The sequence below is a fragment of the Pleurodeles waltl genome, chromosome 11, assembly GCF_031143425.1.
Source record: "Pleurodeles waltl isolate 20211129_DDA chromosome 11, aPleWal1.hap1.20221129, whole genome shotgun sequence".
Taxonomy (NCBI): Eukaryota; Metazoa; Chordata; class Amphibia; order Caudata; family Salamandridae; genus Pleurodeles; species Pleurodeles waltl.
The window spans coordinates 586006601-586024971 of NC_090450.1; the positions used below are offsets into that span (position 1 = coordinate 586006601).

General features: G+C 43.1%; 1 protein-coding gene across 3 annotated transcripts in view; it reads right to left on the reverse strand.

Annotated features, from left to right (window-relative positions):
- The window catches only part of PLAT (plasminogen activator, tissue type), an 85297-nt gene that overhangs the window by 50602 nt on the left and 16324 nt on the right, over positions 1-18371 (reverse strand). The window contains exon 1 of one of the 3 annotated variants that reach the window (XM_069214093.1): positions 14626-14941. The exons of 1 other annotated variant lie outside the window; for it this stretch is intronic. In XM_069214093.1, the coding sequence (XP_069070194.1) occupies positions 14626-14667 (42 nt within the window). In that variant the 5' untranslated portion in view covers positions 14668-14941. Of the gene's footprint in view, positions 1-14625; positions 14942-18371 lie in introns of those variants that run through there. One more of the 3 variants, XM_069214095.1, reaches the window with a different exon arrangement.

Below are 18371 nucleotides of genomic sequence, written 5' to 3' on the forward strand. Positions count from 1 at the left end.
TCAAAGGTAGCGCAGATGTTGATATGCCTGCTGCAAAGAATGTGTATCATGCAAAGAACAGTATTTTATGTGAATGGCACAGTGGGTTACTGCTTTGTCACAGAGATTATTTTGTTACTATGCAGTTCATAATCATAATCTAGCACAGTCAGCTGTGAACTGCCATTAAAGAGCTGCATGCAAACCGCATGGCACAAATTAGAAAGTTGTTTTTTTCCTAGTCTTTCATTTTCCTTATGCTGCTAAAAAAGGTTTGCTTGTGTAGAAATACATTCTTATTGCTAACGCGGTGCTTAATTTGTGCTTGTTGTTTCCGGTGCTGAGCACCAGCACTTATTTTGAGGGCCAGGGCTTATTCTTCTGCCTCAAACATTTGCTGCGGGCAAAAGAAACATATGGGAAAGACGGAGAAAGGGAAAAACGAAAAAGCGTCACAAAGGGAGAAAGTAGAAAGCTGCTAGAGTGAGCTGAAGTGACAGGGAGTGGCTTTATATGGATTGAAGAGTCCCGATATGGCTTCAGGATTATGCTGCCTCAGTATTCCGTGTATCCACATTTAATTGCAGCAGCCGCGTGTTTAAGTGGAGGGATTGGGCACCGGCACGTTTTTATTTAGAAATTAAGCACTGTGCTAACGTCATCGCTAATCACTGTGCTGTGTTCTGAATCTTAAGTTTGTGCTTCTCCGGACCAAGCACTCTTAGAAAATGCCTACCAGTGTGGATGACATGTGAATCCTACACCTTGTAGTCCCCTGTAAAGTACCCTGACACCCTACAGTGGTATGAGAGGTGCTATAAAACAAACAAAGTACATGTGACAGAGAGGCTAGGAAGAGATGAGAGGCCCTTATCGTTTACTTCCTTTCCACTTCACTTATTTATGTGAAAAAGCTTTCTCAGATCTTGCATACCTAGAAAATAAAAACATAAATCGCTCCGGATATGTAGAATCTGACCTGAGTATTCACCTTTCCTAAATAAAAGCAAACATTGAAAAGGTAGTTGCCGAGATGCAGCGCCAACCTTCCCAATAAAATGTTTTGATTTTTGCATATTTTTTCAATATAAAAGAATTTTATCTTTAGTAATTTGAGTATTTGTTTGGTGTGTACTTGTTATTTTTTTAGCGAATTACTGTTTTCATGTTTAAAAATTAAATCGTACAAATTGCTGGGGGTCCCCGGCTTCCAGTAATGATTCATTGGGGGTCCTCAGGATTCAAAAAGTTGGGAACCACTGGCCTAGAGTGAATACACAAACAGCCCAACTGTCATCCTGACCCAGGTGTGTATTCCACAGGCAGGCAGAGGCACAGAATGGTTAAGCAAGAAAATGCCGCCTTTTTAAAAGTGGCATTTTCACACCTACAATTCAAATACCAACTTCACCAAAATATGTATTTTTAAATTATGAGTTCAAAGACCCCAAACTTTACATCTCCATCTGCTCCCAATGGGAAAATACACTTAAAATATATTTCAACGCAATCCCCATGTTATCCTAAGGGAGAGATATGCCTTGCAATAGTGAAAAACGAATTTAGCAGTATTTCACTATCAGGACATGTAAAACACATTGGTACATGTCCTATCTTTTATATACCCTGCCCATGGGGCTGCCTTAGGCCTACCTTAGGGGTGACTTACAGGTAATAAAAGGGAAGGTTTGGGCCTGGCAAGTGGATGCACTTGCCAGTCCAAATGGCAGTTTAAAACTGCACACACAGACACTGCAGTGGCAGGTCTGAGACATGTTTACAGGGCTGCTCGTGGGTGGCATAATCAGAGCTGCAGGCCCACTTGTAGCATTTGATTTACAGGCCCAGGGCACACATTGTGAACTTTACTAAGGGCTTACTAGTAAATCAAATAGTCCTCTGCCCAGTCCTCTGCCTCCTCGACGTTTCCCTCTTCCTTCTTTATCATTTCACAGACTCTTTTGCTCCCAGGCCCCGTATTACTCCTCTTGCCTCCATTTCATCTCCTCACCCCCCCTCATGGCTTTCTTCTACACAAGAGACTGCTCCCGCGGCCTTGTTCGGTGCGTCACACCCACGGGGCATGCTCTTTTCTACCTGACTCATCTCCCCACAGCCACAGCATCCCCCTCTCTCCCACTCAACCTGACAAGTCGCCTCCCCCGTCCCATTCCTAGACACCTCTGCCTTTCTCTTGTCACCTTCTCAACCACGTCTGGGCTATTTTCAGGGGAACAATAGAGTCAAACAAAACAAAACCTCAAGTCTGCCCACGCACGGTACCACCCTCTTCCCTCCATTCGACATGCCATGGTAACGTAAAGCCCTGGGGGAAAGATTCCACCGTGGCACCCCGCGCCCCCTCCTCTTTCTGACAAAAGCTTCATTCTTCTCTCGCTGTTCCCTCAACGTTAAGTCTGCAATTCCCGCTGGCAGAAAAGAAAGGATTGTACAGTGTCTTTGGCAGGCCCTGCCTCAGAGCACTATTCTGCAGTAGAAGGGCGGGTGGGTACGGGGTGCTATGGCGGCAAATTTAAACACTCTGGAGTCTATCGGGGTGTTTGAGAACATCTAGGATTGGCACCTTTCTCAGAAAGAAAGTACTGGCCATTTGTTTACGTTTTCCTGTTCTGGAAGAGCCAAGCGCTGGTAGCTAAAAATTAATTTCAAATATAAAAATGAATTGCTGGAAAATTCACATTAGTCTTCCATTTGCTGTAGTAATCATTTAGAAATGATTTAGATAGGTGTTAAATACTTCTTAACGTGATTTTTTTCATATATTTAGGTTTACATTTCAAAAGCGGAAAAATGCAGGATTTCACTGCTTTTCCCAATAGTTTTAATAGTATACACATGAAAATACAAGGCAGCCGGTAAAATACCAGCCAAGTGGCAACCTTAATGCTCCCATTAGCTTTCCTTGCTACAGGTTACTGTGTAAACTGAAAATGCCTGTCATTTGCTAGTAACGAAAGCCTTCATAGTCCCACTATAAGTGAGGCCTCCAGCAATTGTGGGTCTGTTTTCAAAATTTCTTCTAGGACTGATTTTCATAGCTATATCAAGTCAATACCCTATCAGGCTTAAAGTGCCAAATACATTGTGCAAAACAGAATCCAAGGAACTTTGGGTAGTTCCCAAGTTTAGGAGGAAAGCAGCTCCTTTATATGGAGCACCGTGCAATACCAGCAACACTTTGAATCTGTTCATCTCAAATGCCTGCTCTGTTGTTTCCCAGCAGGGTTTCAAACAAAGGATTAGCACAGTGCATCTACACCAAGCTAGAAAAGGATAAATCCTTTTGCCATTTTTACACCAAAGACTTCAAGAACGGGATTAGCAAGGGTGCTCCCTTGGGTCTGGACAAGGCAGCACTTCTCTGATCAGCGAAAAACATGTGTCAGGATTTGCTTTTATTCGTTCTAGATTGGCTTGGGTGGTAATTTACCAACCAAAATGTAATACTGTGCTTGGAGTGAGAGAAGGCTTTTGTCATTTCTCAGCTCAGCATACATTTGGGACCTACCCAGAGACATATATATATATATATACATATATATATATATATATATATACATATATATATATATATATATATATATATATATATATATATATATATATAGGATTTTGTTGTTCAGTAGCTTTTATTACATAAAAGGAAGGTTGGAGACCTCCTCATATTCAGATACGTTTTTCAATCCATTTACTGTAGGTTCAACTTAAAGGCACAATAAAAATAGATTATATATATATATATATATATATATATATATATATATATATATATATATATCTTTTATATATATGATCTATTTTTTTATTGTGCCTTTGGTTAAGTTGAACCGACAATATATGAATTGAAAAACGTACCTGAATATGAGGATTATAATTGTTTGCCCCAAAATTCATGCTGCCGAGTGGTATTCAGGGGTCTCCAACCTTTTATGTAATAAGAGCTACTGATGTTCAACGAAAATCATCTTGAGTTACTAATATTATTATTGCTGTAATAGAGACCACACGTTATGGGACAAGATTACATTATTGGCCACCTATGCAAGATGTCTACTAGTAATCATGTCACTGCATCGGGCAGGGTTGTTAGGGCTTTGACAATTTGAAAAACCTTACATGGGTAACACATAACAGCCATAGTTGCAATGCCCCTGGCACCAAGGTAATAATTATGGTAATAAGTCTCCCCAAAACCACATGATTTATCACTCAAATAGCAGCTTTAAATGTATTTTAGAAATGTAACCATTTTTCACCAAACATCAGCAAATTCTGGAAATACACACATTTTCATCTCTTCTCAATTTTGATATACCAATATTAATTCAGCCAAGCAAAAGCTTCTAATGTATTAGGCTGGACAGCACAGAGGAGAGCTGCTTACAGGTAGCTGGACAGCTACCAGTAGCTCACAAGCTAAGATGCAATACCTACAAGTAGCTCACAAACAAGAGATATGGACACTAGGCTGGGGAGATGGAATTATTGAACAGGAGGGACTCCCCTCTGAGACAAAGAGGGCCAGCTATAGCTAGCTAAAACACTTCAGGATCTACAGAAAACCAAAAGATGAAGGCAACAGGACAAAGATGGTCCCGCGCGTGTGGTCTGTATATCCTTTCTGACTTTCCAGAAGTGCTGCTGCTGGTAAAAACAGATTTCTCACGGCGCATAAACCTGTCACATGAGCTAGTTGTGCCACTTAGTGAAATGTGTTATCTCCTTGATGGTTGTGAATACTTCTGCTACCTGAATGTGTGTCCAGGGACAACAATGTTAAAGTCATTTTGGAAACCTTAGCTTTCTAGGAGCTCAAGGGCCTTGCAATTGAGCAGCAACATGACAATATCTGTTCTGCATAAGGCTGTTCGCCTGCCAATAATATTCCAGAAGTGCAAGTGCGCTGAGACTGCTTCACACAGATTTGTCCTGTGCCATCCACACTTTGAGAGGTTTTCCCACTCCAATAAGAGCCAAAGGTTAGCATGGGGATTTTCATTATTACCCTAGGTTTTAGAACAGTGTCTCATTCAATGAGTCCAATTGACTTTGTTTCAAAACAGTTTAAATCATCCCTGACACCCTTTAGGTTTGAGGATGCCTCCTACAGAACTCAGAAATATTGCTATAGTAAAAAATGCAAGTCCTGACATTTTTCAACAACAGCTGAGAATACTTGGAACTTTACTCCATATGGTCACACTGGCAATAGGCCACCATGTAATTTTAAATGTAGTAATGTACCACGTAATGATAGACCTATGTTTGTGGTTGTAGCTTGACCACAGTAGGTCACAGAACCCCTAATTTTAACTGCCCTGCTTTCTTATGTGGAGTTAAAAGAATCATTCCATTTGAAACACATAACCCATGGTGAACTCTGAGTTCACTGTTTGTAATCACTCATATCATACCTTATCTGTGTTCCAACACTCCTCCACCTCCTGCAGAAAGTCTTTACTGCTCACTCCCGCCATCCATGGAGAGCTGAGTGCATAATAGGAGAAGCCTGGTCTGTGACCCGAGAGGTAAATCAAAATCACCACCACAGACACTGCTCTCTAACCACTAACTGCCCCAGGGCCGAGAGAAAAGGCTTAACGAGTCACACCATTCAACCTTTATGGGCATTCATCTGGCCATGATGCAAGGGAAGACAAGCCACTTTGCTTTATTCTCTCATTAGGGTGCTCTGCCTGCATCGGGTGTGGGAATCTCCCAGGCTCCTTGGGCAATAATGCAAAAGAAAGGGTTTCCTCCTCTCAGACTGCAGAAAGCATGGGAAAATTTGGTTTGTCCCTTAAAGGCTTTTAGGGAATAAGTGACTACAGTATGTTTCACTGTATCTGCTCCAGCTCTTTTTTCTTTTGGTCCAGGGCAACCAGAAGAGGGCAGACCATCAGAGGCCTGAAGTGGAGTACCCACTCTACTGGGTCAGTCATACACTTCAGTAGCTCTGCACAATATTCTACTGCCAGAGGAAAGCCCCTGATCTGAGGACAATGTAGACCAGTGGTTCCCAACCTGTGGTCCTTCTCAGGGGGTCCGCGAGAGCCTAGAAAATTAAAAAATATTAACAAATATTGACAAATTTGGTCCCCAGCTTCCAGTAATGACTCAGGCGGGGGTCCCCGGATTCTAATGATGATTCAGTGAGGGTCCCTGGGTTCCATTAATGTTAAAGTGGGGGTCCACAGAAATCAAAAGGATGGCAACCACTGATGTGGACAATTGGGGCCCAGTCAGTTCCTTCTGTCAGTTCTACTATGTTACTGCCTGTGCTAGTGAAGCAGCAGAGCAGAGGCACTTTCTTAAATGGTTTCTGTCTGATGGTAATGCACCTTCAGCAACCACTAAACATGGTTGAGCCCATATTTTGAGTGTCTATCTTCGGGTCAGATGCAAAGGGTCAGGTAGTTGCAAAGAATTCAAAGATGTGGGAAGGTGGAGCCCATGTCTGTGTCGCAATCCTACCAAGAACTGCTGTCAATCCATTGTTTTTTGCCCACTAGTCCACTCCAGTTTGGATGGATTAAACCCAGATCTTTGTGACTGGTGAATGTTTGCATTGTTCAGCATTCCGCCCATCATCTGTTCTTTTTGCTTTTGTCTCCCTAAGTGGGAAGAGTATGCCCAGACGTGGGTCCCATGATCACTGCGCCACTGGATTCAAGCTACCCGGCTGATGACAGGTGATACCCCAAAACTGGTCCCAGCATGCTTGTTTTCGGTCCAGGGAGGACCTGGTCTGGCAGTTCAGGCTGGTCAGTTCCCGTGGGAAGCAGGGACAAAACTGATTTGCATATGGCTGGGTCCAAACTGGGGTGGCGTGATGGGTAAAACAAAATATTGATTAAACCCAGATATTTGTGACTGGAGGTGAATGATTGCTCGCCATTCTGTCCATCTTCTGTTCATTTTGTTTTTGTCACCCTAAATGGGGAGAATGTGCCAAGACGCGGGTCCCCTGCTCACTGCACCACAGGATTCAAGCTAGCCTGGCTGATGAGGAATGATACCCTGAAACAGGTCCCAGGATGCTTGGTTCCAGTCCAGGGAGAACTTGGCCTGGCAGTTCAGGCGGGCTGTTCCCAGGGGGAACAGAGTCACGACTGATTTGCATATGGCTGGGTTTAAACTGGGGTGGTGTGGTACACACTAAACAATGGATTAAATCCAGATTATTGTGACTGGGGGTGAATGTTTGCATTGTTCAGCATTCTGTCCATCATCAGTTCTTTTTGTTTTTTTTGCCCTAAGTTGGAAGGGTCCCATGATCACTGTGCATCAGGATTCACGCTAGCCTGGCCGATGAGGGTTGATACCCAGAAACCGGTCCCAGGATGCTTGTTTAAGGTCCAGGGGCAGTTCCAGCTGGACTGTTCCCATGGGAAGCAGGGTCAAACCTGATTTGTATATGGCTGGGTCCAAACTGGGGTGGCGTAGTGGCCAAAACAATTATGGATTAAATCCACATCTTTGTGACTGGGGGTGAATGTTTGCATTGTTCAGTATTTCGTCCATCATCTGTTCTTTTTGTTTTATAGAGATGGAGCACTGTATGCATAGCCACTAAATGAAGGTGCTAATATAGATAATATAAATAACACTACGATCATGTCCCTGTTTAACTAAGTTCCTAAAATGCTGTGTTTTAGACTTCGTTGGTGAATCTTTTTCTACTTTAAACAGAAATATAAGTTGCTTAAGAGACTCTATAAAGTAATCTTTATGTTTTTTTTATTAGTTTTACACGCAAAATGAAATATATTTAAACTTGAAAGCAGTGCACAAATTAGCAAACAAGGGTTAATCTATTACTTTGCTGGTTTCTACACTTGTACACTTATATGTAAACATAAACATAAGTATTTGTATATAAATGCAGTATACCTGTGCAATAATTATTCAGCCATGCACACAAACCTACATATCATTTATGACAGGTAAACATAACTGACATTACTTACTTGTCAGGTCCCCATCTGCCTTAGATTCACATCACTCAGTTAACACTAGTTCATCTTCCCTTTTTGGGCACTATACTAATGCCCCTTCTTGTGTCAAATTATCGCCTGGTGCCAGTTTCCTTCCTTCTCATGGCCACTTCTTGCTTATTCTTACATCATTTCCCAATGTTTCAGCTCTTGCTAGTAGCTGAGGTATAACCATGAGTCCACAAGCAATTAAAGGCCTTGCAGTTAAATGGCGTTAGATGCCTCTAACTTCTTTATTGTGTAATATACCCTCTGTCCAGTATTGGACTGTGATAGAAAATAGGCCCAGGCACAAAAATAAAAGTTGCTCCCGTTAGTGAATCAGCTAGCTACAAAAAGTGGCCAACATATGCAAAGCAAGTACTTTTTAACATGTAAAGAAACACTGTACTGGTGTTTTGCAAATTATGGGATACAGCAATCTTTTTTGCTTGCTGCAGGCAATGTTTGTGATAATATCAGAGAAATCAACAGCAAAAAAACAGCTTACCAGAACATAAACAAGCATTTGCAATGCAATGGGTCTCACGTTTGCTCGAGTTAGAGATACTAGTGTTGTAAATTACTAATTGAACTTTTCTTGCCACACAAACTGAAAATAAAAAGTAAAACAGTTGACATAAGCGAGCCAATTCAAACCCCCGCCATGAGCGTGAAGTAGACACACAAATGAAAAAGAAGTTCGCGTGCAGTCAAAGTTATCAGCAAACTTACAATTATCCATGTAACAGGGTCGGTCCCCAAAACCGCCTTTAGGAGGGACAAACGTAATGCATTTACCAGTGAAAAGAAAGGTTTTTGAAAGGCAAGCCCATGAAAGAGTGATAGTAATGGGGGTGCGGTGGAAGTGGTTAAAAGCCCAGATACATACCAACATGTCGGAAAAGCAGCGCTTGTGCACTGCTATGCTCGACCTAAAAAGGCCTACAGCCAGAAAACCGACCAACATATGGTTTTGTCAAGACTATCCCTTCTGGCACTGCCTAAATTCCCTCTAGACCACCCAAGCATGCCTGTCTTCTCATCTCTATTCTGAGCATGTGTACATTTAGTTTTTACTTTATTTACGTTTTTGGCAAACATAAAATACATAATAACTTAGCAGCGACTGGCGGGTTACATAGGCAACAAGCATGACAAATCAAGAGGCAGTGTAGGCTCCATGAGTACATATTATCACACAATGTAAATGCAGCAGCACTTACAGTACAATCTGAGCAAACATTCTTGCCAACCGAGGAACGTAACAGCAGATCTCTCCAATGACCTCTGGGGTACGTAACACAGCTAAACAATCCTACAGAGACCACAGGGCAGCAGTACCCAACACAGCATTCCCAAAGCCATCCAATAGTCAAGCATCCGGTTTAAGGCCCATGCCGCCATCTATGACTATACTTCAACCTCCCCCTCTGCTGCAGCAGTTTCTCCCTGTCACAAGAGAAACTGTTGGTAAGAACCCCAAATATCTTTTGGGTGGCTGTCGAGTGGCATTACGTCATGATATGCATCTGACTGAGTATTACAGTAAGCCATGTCTGCATGCCATTCCTGCAAAATGGGGAGCGGGCCCCCTGCCCAATGAATCGCTATCCTGCACTTTGCCAGTAGCAGTCCCATGGCCTCTAAATGCTGCTAAGCCGTGATCTTTATCATAACCTAGCAGAGTTAATGGGGGGAGGGGTGGTGCAATAGTTTTGGCTGTAATGTCCTGCAACACTGCCAAAACTCTATTCAAGAAGATCTTAATGCTGGGGCAGTACCAGGTCAAATGGGTAAAACCTGCTCCATCCATCCCACAGTGGGAACAGCACGAGTTGTCCTACAAGCTGTATCTGAACAGTCGAGCCGTAGTGCAATTTACCAGATGAATATATTTGAAATGGATCAGCTGGTGATGGCCGTTTAGAGAGATGGATCAAAAAACCCAGCAGCAGTAGGTCCATTGCTTGTCACTGATCATTAATTCTAGGTCCTCCTGCCACTCCTGACGAGCCTTGATGGCTCCTGGTTGACGCATCTCCTGTGAACAGGCATATAATTTAGTTATCATGTGTTGTGGTATTTGTAACAAATAAGTCAACACAGTCAACTCTTGCGGTTCAGCCATTGTGTCTCCGAGCAATTCTTGTAGAGATGCATGCCCTATAATAGTGAAATAAAGTCAAGAGGGTCGGTGCATTGCCCTGTGCGCTCACCTGTTCCCAACTACGAAGAAAGCCATCCATGAAAAAAGTCAACCATGCGTTTCACCCTATCCCATGCAGAGTGATCACCGCTGCTCTCTCCTGTTTGAGAGGAAACCACAAGCACCACTCCAGTGGTGTCTGTGGCGGGCATCTGTATTTGTATGCCCTTCACAGCATGGTGGTGCTACATATGACTCAATGAGATGATACTGTCCTGTGCATTCAGAGGAGAAGGTTTCATAAAAACAACTTGAAGAGATGCTGTGGACATATGCACCTGAGGACATGTGGACCCCAACGAAACCCCCTGGATATGTGCATCCCAAAGATACCCCATCCAGCGTGCATCCCAAAGAGCATATATGGAAATGTACAGCCCAAGAACGTCTCCTGGACATGAACATCCAAAGACATGCCCTGGACATGTGCACCTCCAAAACACTTCCAAGATATAGGTGCACTAAAGAAATCCCCCGGAAGTGTATACCCCAAGACTTCCCCTGCCACACAACTGGGCGCAAACTAGGCCTTGACACCATTTTGTTTTGTTGCAGCCATAATGTTTGTTTTCGTTTAACTGTTCACCACATGCAATTAAATTGTGCACTCATGGTTTTTTTTATATGCCGTATTCAAACTGAACCATGGAGAAGCCCTTTGCAACATTCAATGCTCTTCCTGCCAGGAGCCATTTACTTGACTTCCATTATTTTGTAATTAGTTTGTATTGTCACAGCCACACAGGGCACATTGATATTCACGTTGAGGGCTAGTGTTAGAATGGTGGCATTAGAAGATTATGTATAGTTCTGTAATGTAATTTGCTCATTCATTAATACATTTGCTCACACTATGCTGACTGTGTGATTTCCATTGACTTCCACTGTAAAGTAGCCTATAGTATTATGTATTTCTGGAGGACAGCCAGTCTTCTGACTCCCCAGCTCCAGAGCCAAACCTTTGTTAGTTTGTTTATTGCTTTGAACCTAGAACTTTTTACTTAACTTTATGTCATTTTACTCCTGTATGTGATTGAGCTGTATGCTAATTCCCTATACTGGTTTATTGTGCAACTACTTTTACCTTCTTTACTGCACCTGAATTACTTTAATAAACCTTTATAGTTGTCATCGTATGTCTGACTCCTGAGGACTTATTCCCTGGAAATGATATTTTTGAACTTGTATTTGAGTGCTGCCTATGGATACATTGCCTCATATACGCTGGATGTTTGACAAGGTTCCCCATATTGCGTAGGCCCTTTATCTGCCAAGACAGCCTCAACAGCTGCAGCTTCTGAAAGAGCTGGCTCACAAACACTTGGGCCTCCTTGCCAAGGTGCACAGTATTTGGCTCTGATACACTGCCCAGGGTAATATCAATAACACATGGTGCAGTTTTACTTCCCCATTCCAAGTTCCACAACTCAGAATGAGGGATGATGCTGTAATTCCTATCACTTTCAGAGCTCCAAAACACCAAATAGCGTGATTTTTCCTCTGCTCAAATTATGCGTGCTAAAACCTGTATGGGGGAAAAATGCCTGTCAGTCTAAAATATGCACGAGTTGTAATGTTGTTAGGCCTGGGATAAATGTAATTACAGTGGCAAAATTATTATCATTTTAGGGAGTTTGCATTATGCTTGATACATAAAATCATGCCATTATGTCACTTTGCGCATTTATGCACCACTCACATTAAAAGCACATTCTCAGTAAAAAATGTATTGTGAACCCAACAGAACAACAGAATACGAGTGGATGTTCCCAATGCTTGTGTTTTTCTGCACTTTTCTTTTTAGCATGAAATGCATCCTTGCGTGATAACATGTCATTTTACTGCAATTTCACGTAATTGTGCAGAGGAAATTATGCACATTTTGCTTATACCTACATGCCATACGTTTTTGACATTATTGGTCCACCTGTAATGTGGGCTTTAGTTTCCAGGTGAGAAGCTTCACCTGAAGGTGCTTAAGCTCTGCACCTTTGGTATTTGTTTTTATTCGCCACCCTAGACTTCGAAATGTCTTTCAAAAGGTACACCTTTCAGTTAAAAACACAGTTAAATAGGGCAGATTCCCACTCAGGGTTTTCTTAGGACCTTTCCAGAAAAGCGCCACAGTGCCCAGTATGTGGCAGGAGTCTTGTTTCTCTACCTAGGTCTCTTTTCCAGGGTTCGCCTGTGCTCTAGGCTTGGCATTTCCCCTGTGGCCTGTTTTGAAAGCCCAAGGGCACTTCTGGTGCCTCTGAAACTTTCCCCAAGATGAATTGAAGCAAGCAAGAAGGCTTTGACCCAGAACGAGAAGGAGGTGGAAGGGGGACAGAAAGCGATCAGATAGAGAGAAGAGAGAGAATTAATGGATGGAAAGAGAGATTGTGCAAGGAGACACAGACGGCAGGGCTGGTTGAAGCATTTTTGCCAGGGCTGCTTTTGGTTCCCTAGTCCGGCTATGGCTGAAGGAATGGAAGAGCCTTGTCACAGGAACTACTCACCTCACCTGCAAGAAATGCACAGCTCGCTCATAGCCTTAGTCTCCCAGGTCAAAGGACACTGTCTGCTGGTTCTGTGTGGCTTTTCTGATAACCATTGCATTACCTCTGTAGACTCTCGGTTGGGGTTCCACATCGCCATTGGCCAAGTCTTGTGGATATGGAAAAGCGTGTGCACCAGAGAAGTCCCTTCAAGTCATACTATACCGATTAAACCGATGTTGACAGTTGCCGTCTAATGTTCAACCCTATGTAAAGAATTTTGGGGCAAAGGTTGGAATCTCCTGTGACTTTGAATCTTCTCTCTCCGGCACTCCCAGAGCTTTCTGGATCTAAAAAACCTTGCAGGCTAGTAAGGAAATCTAAAGGGGTGCACAATTGACTAACCTAAATCTTGCATTCTTGCTTAGGCTAAGTAGAGCTAAAGCAAGTGAGGTTTTCTGCCACACTAAATATGTCACAGGTCAACCATAGCTACTGTCATTACCTCTGGGTCCACAGCCTGTCATTTAATCTCTGTGATGAGTGAAAGGTAAACCATGCCCCATGCTTGCAGGGTTCCATGTAATCTCAAAGGCCCGAAGATAGAGTTTCATACAACAAATGGGGTCTCCCGAGGCATGATATGGGCATTCACTCAAAAAACATCTTTATGAGAAGTACCATTGAGACATGACTTGAACAGGCTTATCACAAAGGCATGTCTGGGAACATGTACCCTGTACACATATGGTGGGGAGGCGCACCCCAACAGCATGTCTTGGAACATGCACCCTGAAGACATACCTTGGAAGCGCGCACCCAAAGGACGTCTTGGTACATGATCCCTGAAGACATGCCCAGGACCCCAAAGACATGCCCTGGAAACAAGTATGCCAAAAACATATCTTGGAACATACTTGGCCCGGACACCTGCATCCCAATTATATTTCTTGAAGACATACCCAGAACACAAGCACCCTAAAGATGCCTTCGAAAATTCACCATGAAGATATGCCATGGACTAAAGTACCCCAAAGACATGTCTTGCAACATGAACCATGAAGACATGACCCTGACACGCGAACACTAAAGACATGTTTTGGAACAAATAACCTAAAGGCATACCCCAGAAATGTGCACCCTAAAGAAATATCCTGGAACATGCACCCCGAAGCAATACTCTTGACACGAGCACCCCAAAAACATGTATCTAGAACATGCACTCTGAAGAAATTTCCTGACATTTATATCCAAAGACACATCTTAGAACACACTCTCTGAAGACGTGCCCAAGCCACCCAGAACCCAAAGACATGTCCTGGACGTCTGCTGCAGAAAAATGAACTGGTGACCTGCAACACAAAGTCATTCAATTGACCTGTGATGTAGGGTGACCAGATTGTTAAAGTAAAAAACCGGGTGATTTCACAAAGAGAGAAGAATGGACTACAATGTTACTTCAACTAGCACATAGAATGACAGCGCTTACCAGCATACAGTTACAGAAGAGGCACTACGAACATAAATAAAATGATATTTTTTAAGACAGTATCATACATGTTAGTTAAATTGCTTTCTAATAAGAGCTGCTAACTATTCCTGCTTTGGAAAACATAAAAACGCAACTCCCACTGTTTTCGGTCGACCCTCTCTAAAAACCGGGACATGAGCTACATTTTCCGAAATCTGCCGGGACAGGTGGCGAAAAACCGGGACGCCTGTCCACGCTACTGTGATGCTGCGCTAGTGCAACCCGAAGACGTGCTGCCCTGGATATATGTGTAACCCACACTGAAGCACTTGAGAAGTGCAACCCGAATGCATGGCCCTGGTCGCGTGCACCCGAGGGTGGAAGCCCAGCAGCTCCACCGCAGCCCAGAGTGCGGGATCCTGCGTGATACTAGGAAGTGGGCACACAGTGGTGTTTTCTAATAAGAGGGCGTTTGACGCGCGGTATTCTTACCCGCTGGACGTGGCGTGTCCCGCAGTCACTCCCTCCAGCCATCTCTCTGTCCCTCCGCAGCTCTCTCCCTCTGTGCACTGCGGCTCGGGGTTCTCCCTCAGCTGCCTCAGCAGAGCAGGGCTGCAGCTGCTGCGGCTCCGGGACTGGGGTGAGTGACAGAGGTGTGAGTCAGACCAGAAACCGAGCCAGAGTCTGAGAGATGGAGAGGAGGGCGGGGGCGAGCATCTGAAAACATGTCCTCCAAACAACCTCGCTTTAGCAGGGACTGTACCGTTCGCCATGCCCACCGAGCAATATTGTATCGAATGGTATTGTCTTCTACCGGAGGGACGGAGAAGGAGAGTCCTAAACAGAGTACAGGAGAGGGAAGAAGAATAGAGAATGAGGGAGCGAAGGTAAAGGGTAGATTGAGGGAAGTGTGAGGTCGAAAGGAGAGGGAATGGCAAATACAGCAAACAGAACAGAGAAAGAGCGGGGTAGATGTATACAAGGGAAGAAATAAACAGAGCAGGGGAAGTGCAGAAATGGACTGGGAACTTGACACACGGGAAACACCACAGTAGGCGGAGGACCAGGGTGCTGCTGTCAATGGACGGTGCACAGAAGGGTCATCAGCTATCCAAGCCTGGCAAAAAGTCCAAAGGGGATGTCACCGTGTCTTGTAGTTGCGTGTATCATTTGCCCCCCCTCCCCCCCCCATCTCTCCAATCATCCTTGCGACAGTTGTACTCACTCAGTACACTCACTTGCTACACTACGGGGGTAAAATGATGACATTTTCCAGGGCAGCTTTTAGCTCCCGGTCTACCACGAGGGCGGTGGCAAACGGAGGAGAGGGAAGGAGAGATGAGAAAGAGAAGAAACAAGTTTGCTTCATCACAGTAGCACCCCACTTCCGAACATCGTGCTCAAAATGTAAACTCATCTAACTCTAGGTAGCCTCCTAATACCGCAACAAGGGAGTGATCAAGGCCTCTTTGTGTGTTCGAGGCATCATACAAGTGCTGCACAGCAAGCAGGGCCACTGGACTCATGCACCAATGGAGGACCGAATTACGTGGCAAGGTTGATGAAATTATGCTGCAAGAAAAGCAGTTTCTTTGACACAGTCCTCGGCAGTATTATTTCACTAATTTGTCATATCAACACACAATACTATTGTCTTGGGAAGGGTGTTAGCTCATTGGCACCAGTTTAACACCTGGCTGCACCTTTCAGCAACTAAATGGTGACCAGTTAACCATTGCAAGGGATATGTCGTTGCACAGCATCAGGTGCGGTGCTTTTTTCCTTTAAAAAAAAAACTTTTGAATTTACATGAGCTAAAAACAATTTTTGCTTGAAATCCACAAAGTATACAGCAGATAGGGAAATATTTGGCAAGTGCAATAAATCCATGATTATGCAAAAAACAGCAAGGCCACAGAATCGCATCATTTCAGTGGTCCGATTATAATACAAAACAGAACGTAGGCTAGGAAGGAAAAAAAGAGGAAAAAGCAGAAAGGGAAAAATTAGAGTAGAGAGGCTGAGAAAGAAAGAGAGAAAGGACCAGAAGGAGGGGGCGGTAAAATAGGTGGGAGGAATGAGAACAGGAGGCAAGGAGAAGGAACAATGAGATGAGAAGGAGAGGAATCATAGTATAACACATGGGTACTCACAAACATTTTTCTAGGGGCCAACATTTTTGGTCTATGATGTGACGAGGACCGCACTGATGCCAGCAATGTGGCACTCAGAAGGAGAAAGTTCCAGGGAGTGGTGCCAGTAAAGTGGGTGTAGTGGAAGCGAAACACATAACAGCTGCAAACTAGAATTAATCCCATCTTCCCCACTTTATCAAATTGTGTGATCCTAGGCAATTGTTTTGTTCCATTTTCCCTTTTTTCTTCAATAACACATACAAAAGCATGTCGAAATACATGACCTCAAGATGTGGAATGTGCAAAACCTTCCCCTGTGTTTGATTTAATAAACCATAATGTTTGTGTACAACAGGAACCCAACCCACAGGGTGCACTTAACAGCTGACATGCATCTTAGCTCACTATTGACACTGTTGTCAGGCTGGGGGAAAAACAAATGTAAATTCATGTTTAAAAACTTACTTTAAAAAAAACAAAGTTCTCAACGTACTGATAAAATGTGATGTACGAAGGTGGAACGGTTTTATATGTTAATGAAATACGCTTTCTTAATTTTGAGTGGATTTAATCATATTTTTACAATATTGCTTAAAAATAAAGGTGTTTCTAAAGATAAACAGTACTGGATAAACTACTTACTTCCTTTCTTTAATTTCAGTTAACCTTTACATAAATGCTTGCTTGTTTATTTCGTTTCTTGCTCAATGTTTGCACTGATTCAGCACACTGCTGCTTTTGACTTTGGGGCCCATGTAAAGGTCAGGGGGGCCGCATGCAGCCCCCGGGCCGTACTTTGAGTATCAATGGTATAACAGATGAAAGAAGAATGACAAGAGGGAAGAGCGAAAAGAAAAGTTAGAATAAGGGGAAAAGTGAAGAGGGGACTGGAAAAAGAGAATGAAGCTTGGAATGTATAGGGGAAGCAGAACAGAACGAGAAGTAGAATCATAGGTACATGGGTAAGGTCCTCATTTAGAAAGGGTCAGAAAATGGGGAAATTGCCATAAATGTCCAGCAAGCACATTTCTGTGCATTTAAGAATAGGTTTGGTTTTTACAGTAATGTGTTGTTATTATTTATTTGCAGTTTTATGAAGCGTGGACACGACTGGAGGTTGACAGAGCACTTTAAAGATAATGTGTCCCAGCACCAAAATGTACTCCTCAACTACAATACATTTATTTATCAATTTCCCTCAATAGATTTAGCAAAGACTATTGTCCACTTCAAAGATCACTAACAAGTAAATGGATTCCACATTCAGCCACATGAAGCAAAAGACTTCTCCCAATGTCCATTTAAAATGTATCTTTTATTTGATTCATATTTTCAAGACAATTCATTTCAGCTATCGGCTAGTAGCCAATGTGTTTCGTCCACCTCTGGGACTTCTTCAGGGCTCCATTGTGTCAAGCTGAGTCTCCGCTTTTCAATTATGGGATCAATTTCATAAAATTGTCCATCTCTCTTTTTCTTTTATGCCAAAACGTCATTATAGATTCAGAACACTCCTCTGGCCTCACATTATCTTTGAAGTGATATCTGGATCTTTTTGTCCAAAGGAAAGGTGAGAAGGACTGGCCTCCCTTTTCTGTGCACCAGAGAGTTGAAAACAAGACCCTACAGTGACAAGTGCGACAAATAGGAGCCTCAGTCCTTGGTGTAAATCATAGGTTGACAGAGCACTTCACATGAGAACACTTATCAATATATAAGCAAGTAAGACTTTTTACATTACATATTATTGAGGTTTCAGACTGAAAGTTACTGTCAAGTAAGATAGGCAGGTCATGTAATAGTTCTTAGACCAGCAAGTGGGCCAAAATACGAAGGGTGTGTACCTAATTTCACTGACGTAATACCACTTCACAGCGGTGCAATGCATCCTAGCACCAGCAAAAGGCATGTGCTAAAATCACATCTCATTCCCAAGTGAATCTACGGTATCACCATCTTCCTGTGGTGATAAACAAATACTGAATGGTGGTATTAATTCAAATTTCCTGACCATCCCTAAATGAGGGCTATATTTTCAGAAGACCACCACAAACATAGTATGTGCTACGGTTGAACCGACAGTGTCTTCTCACATGCTCATTT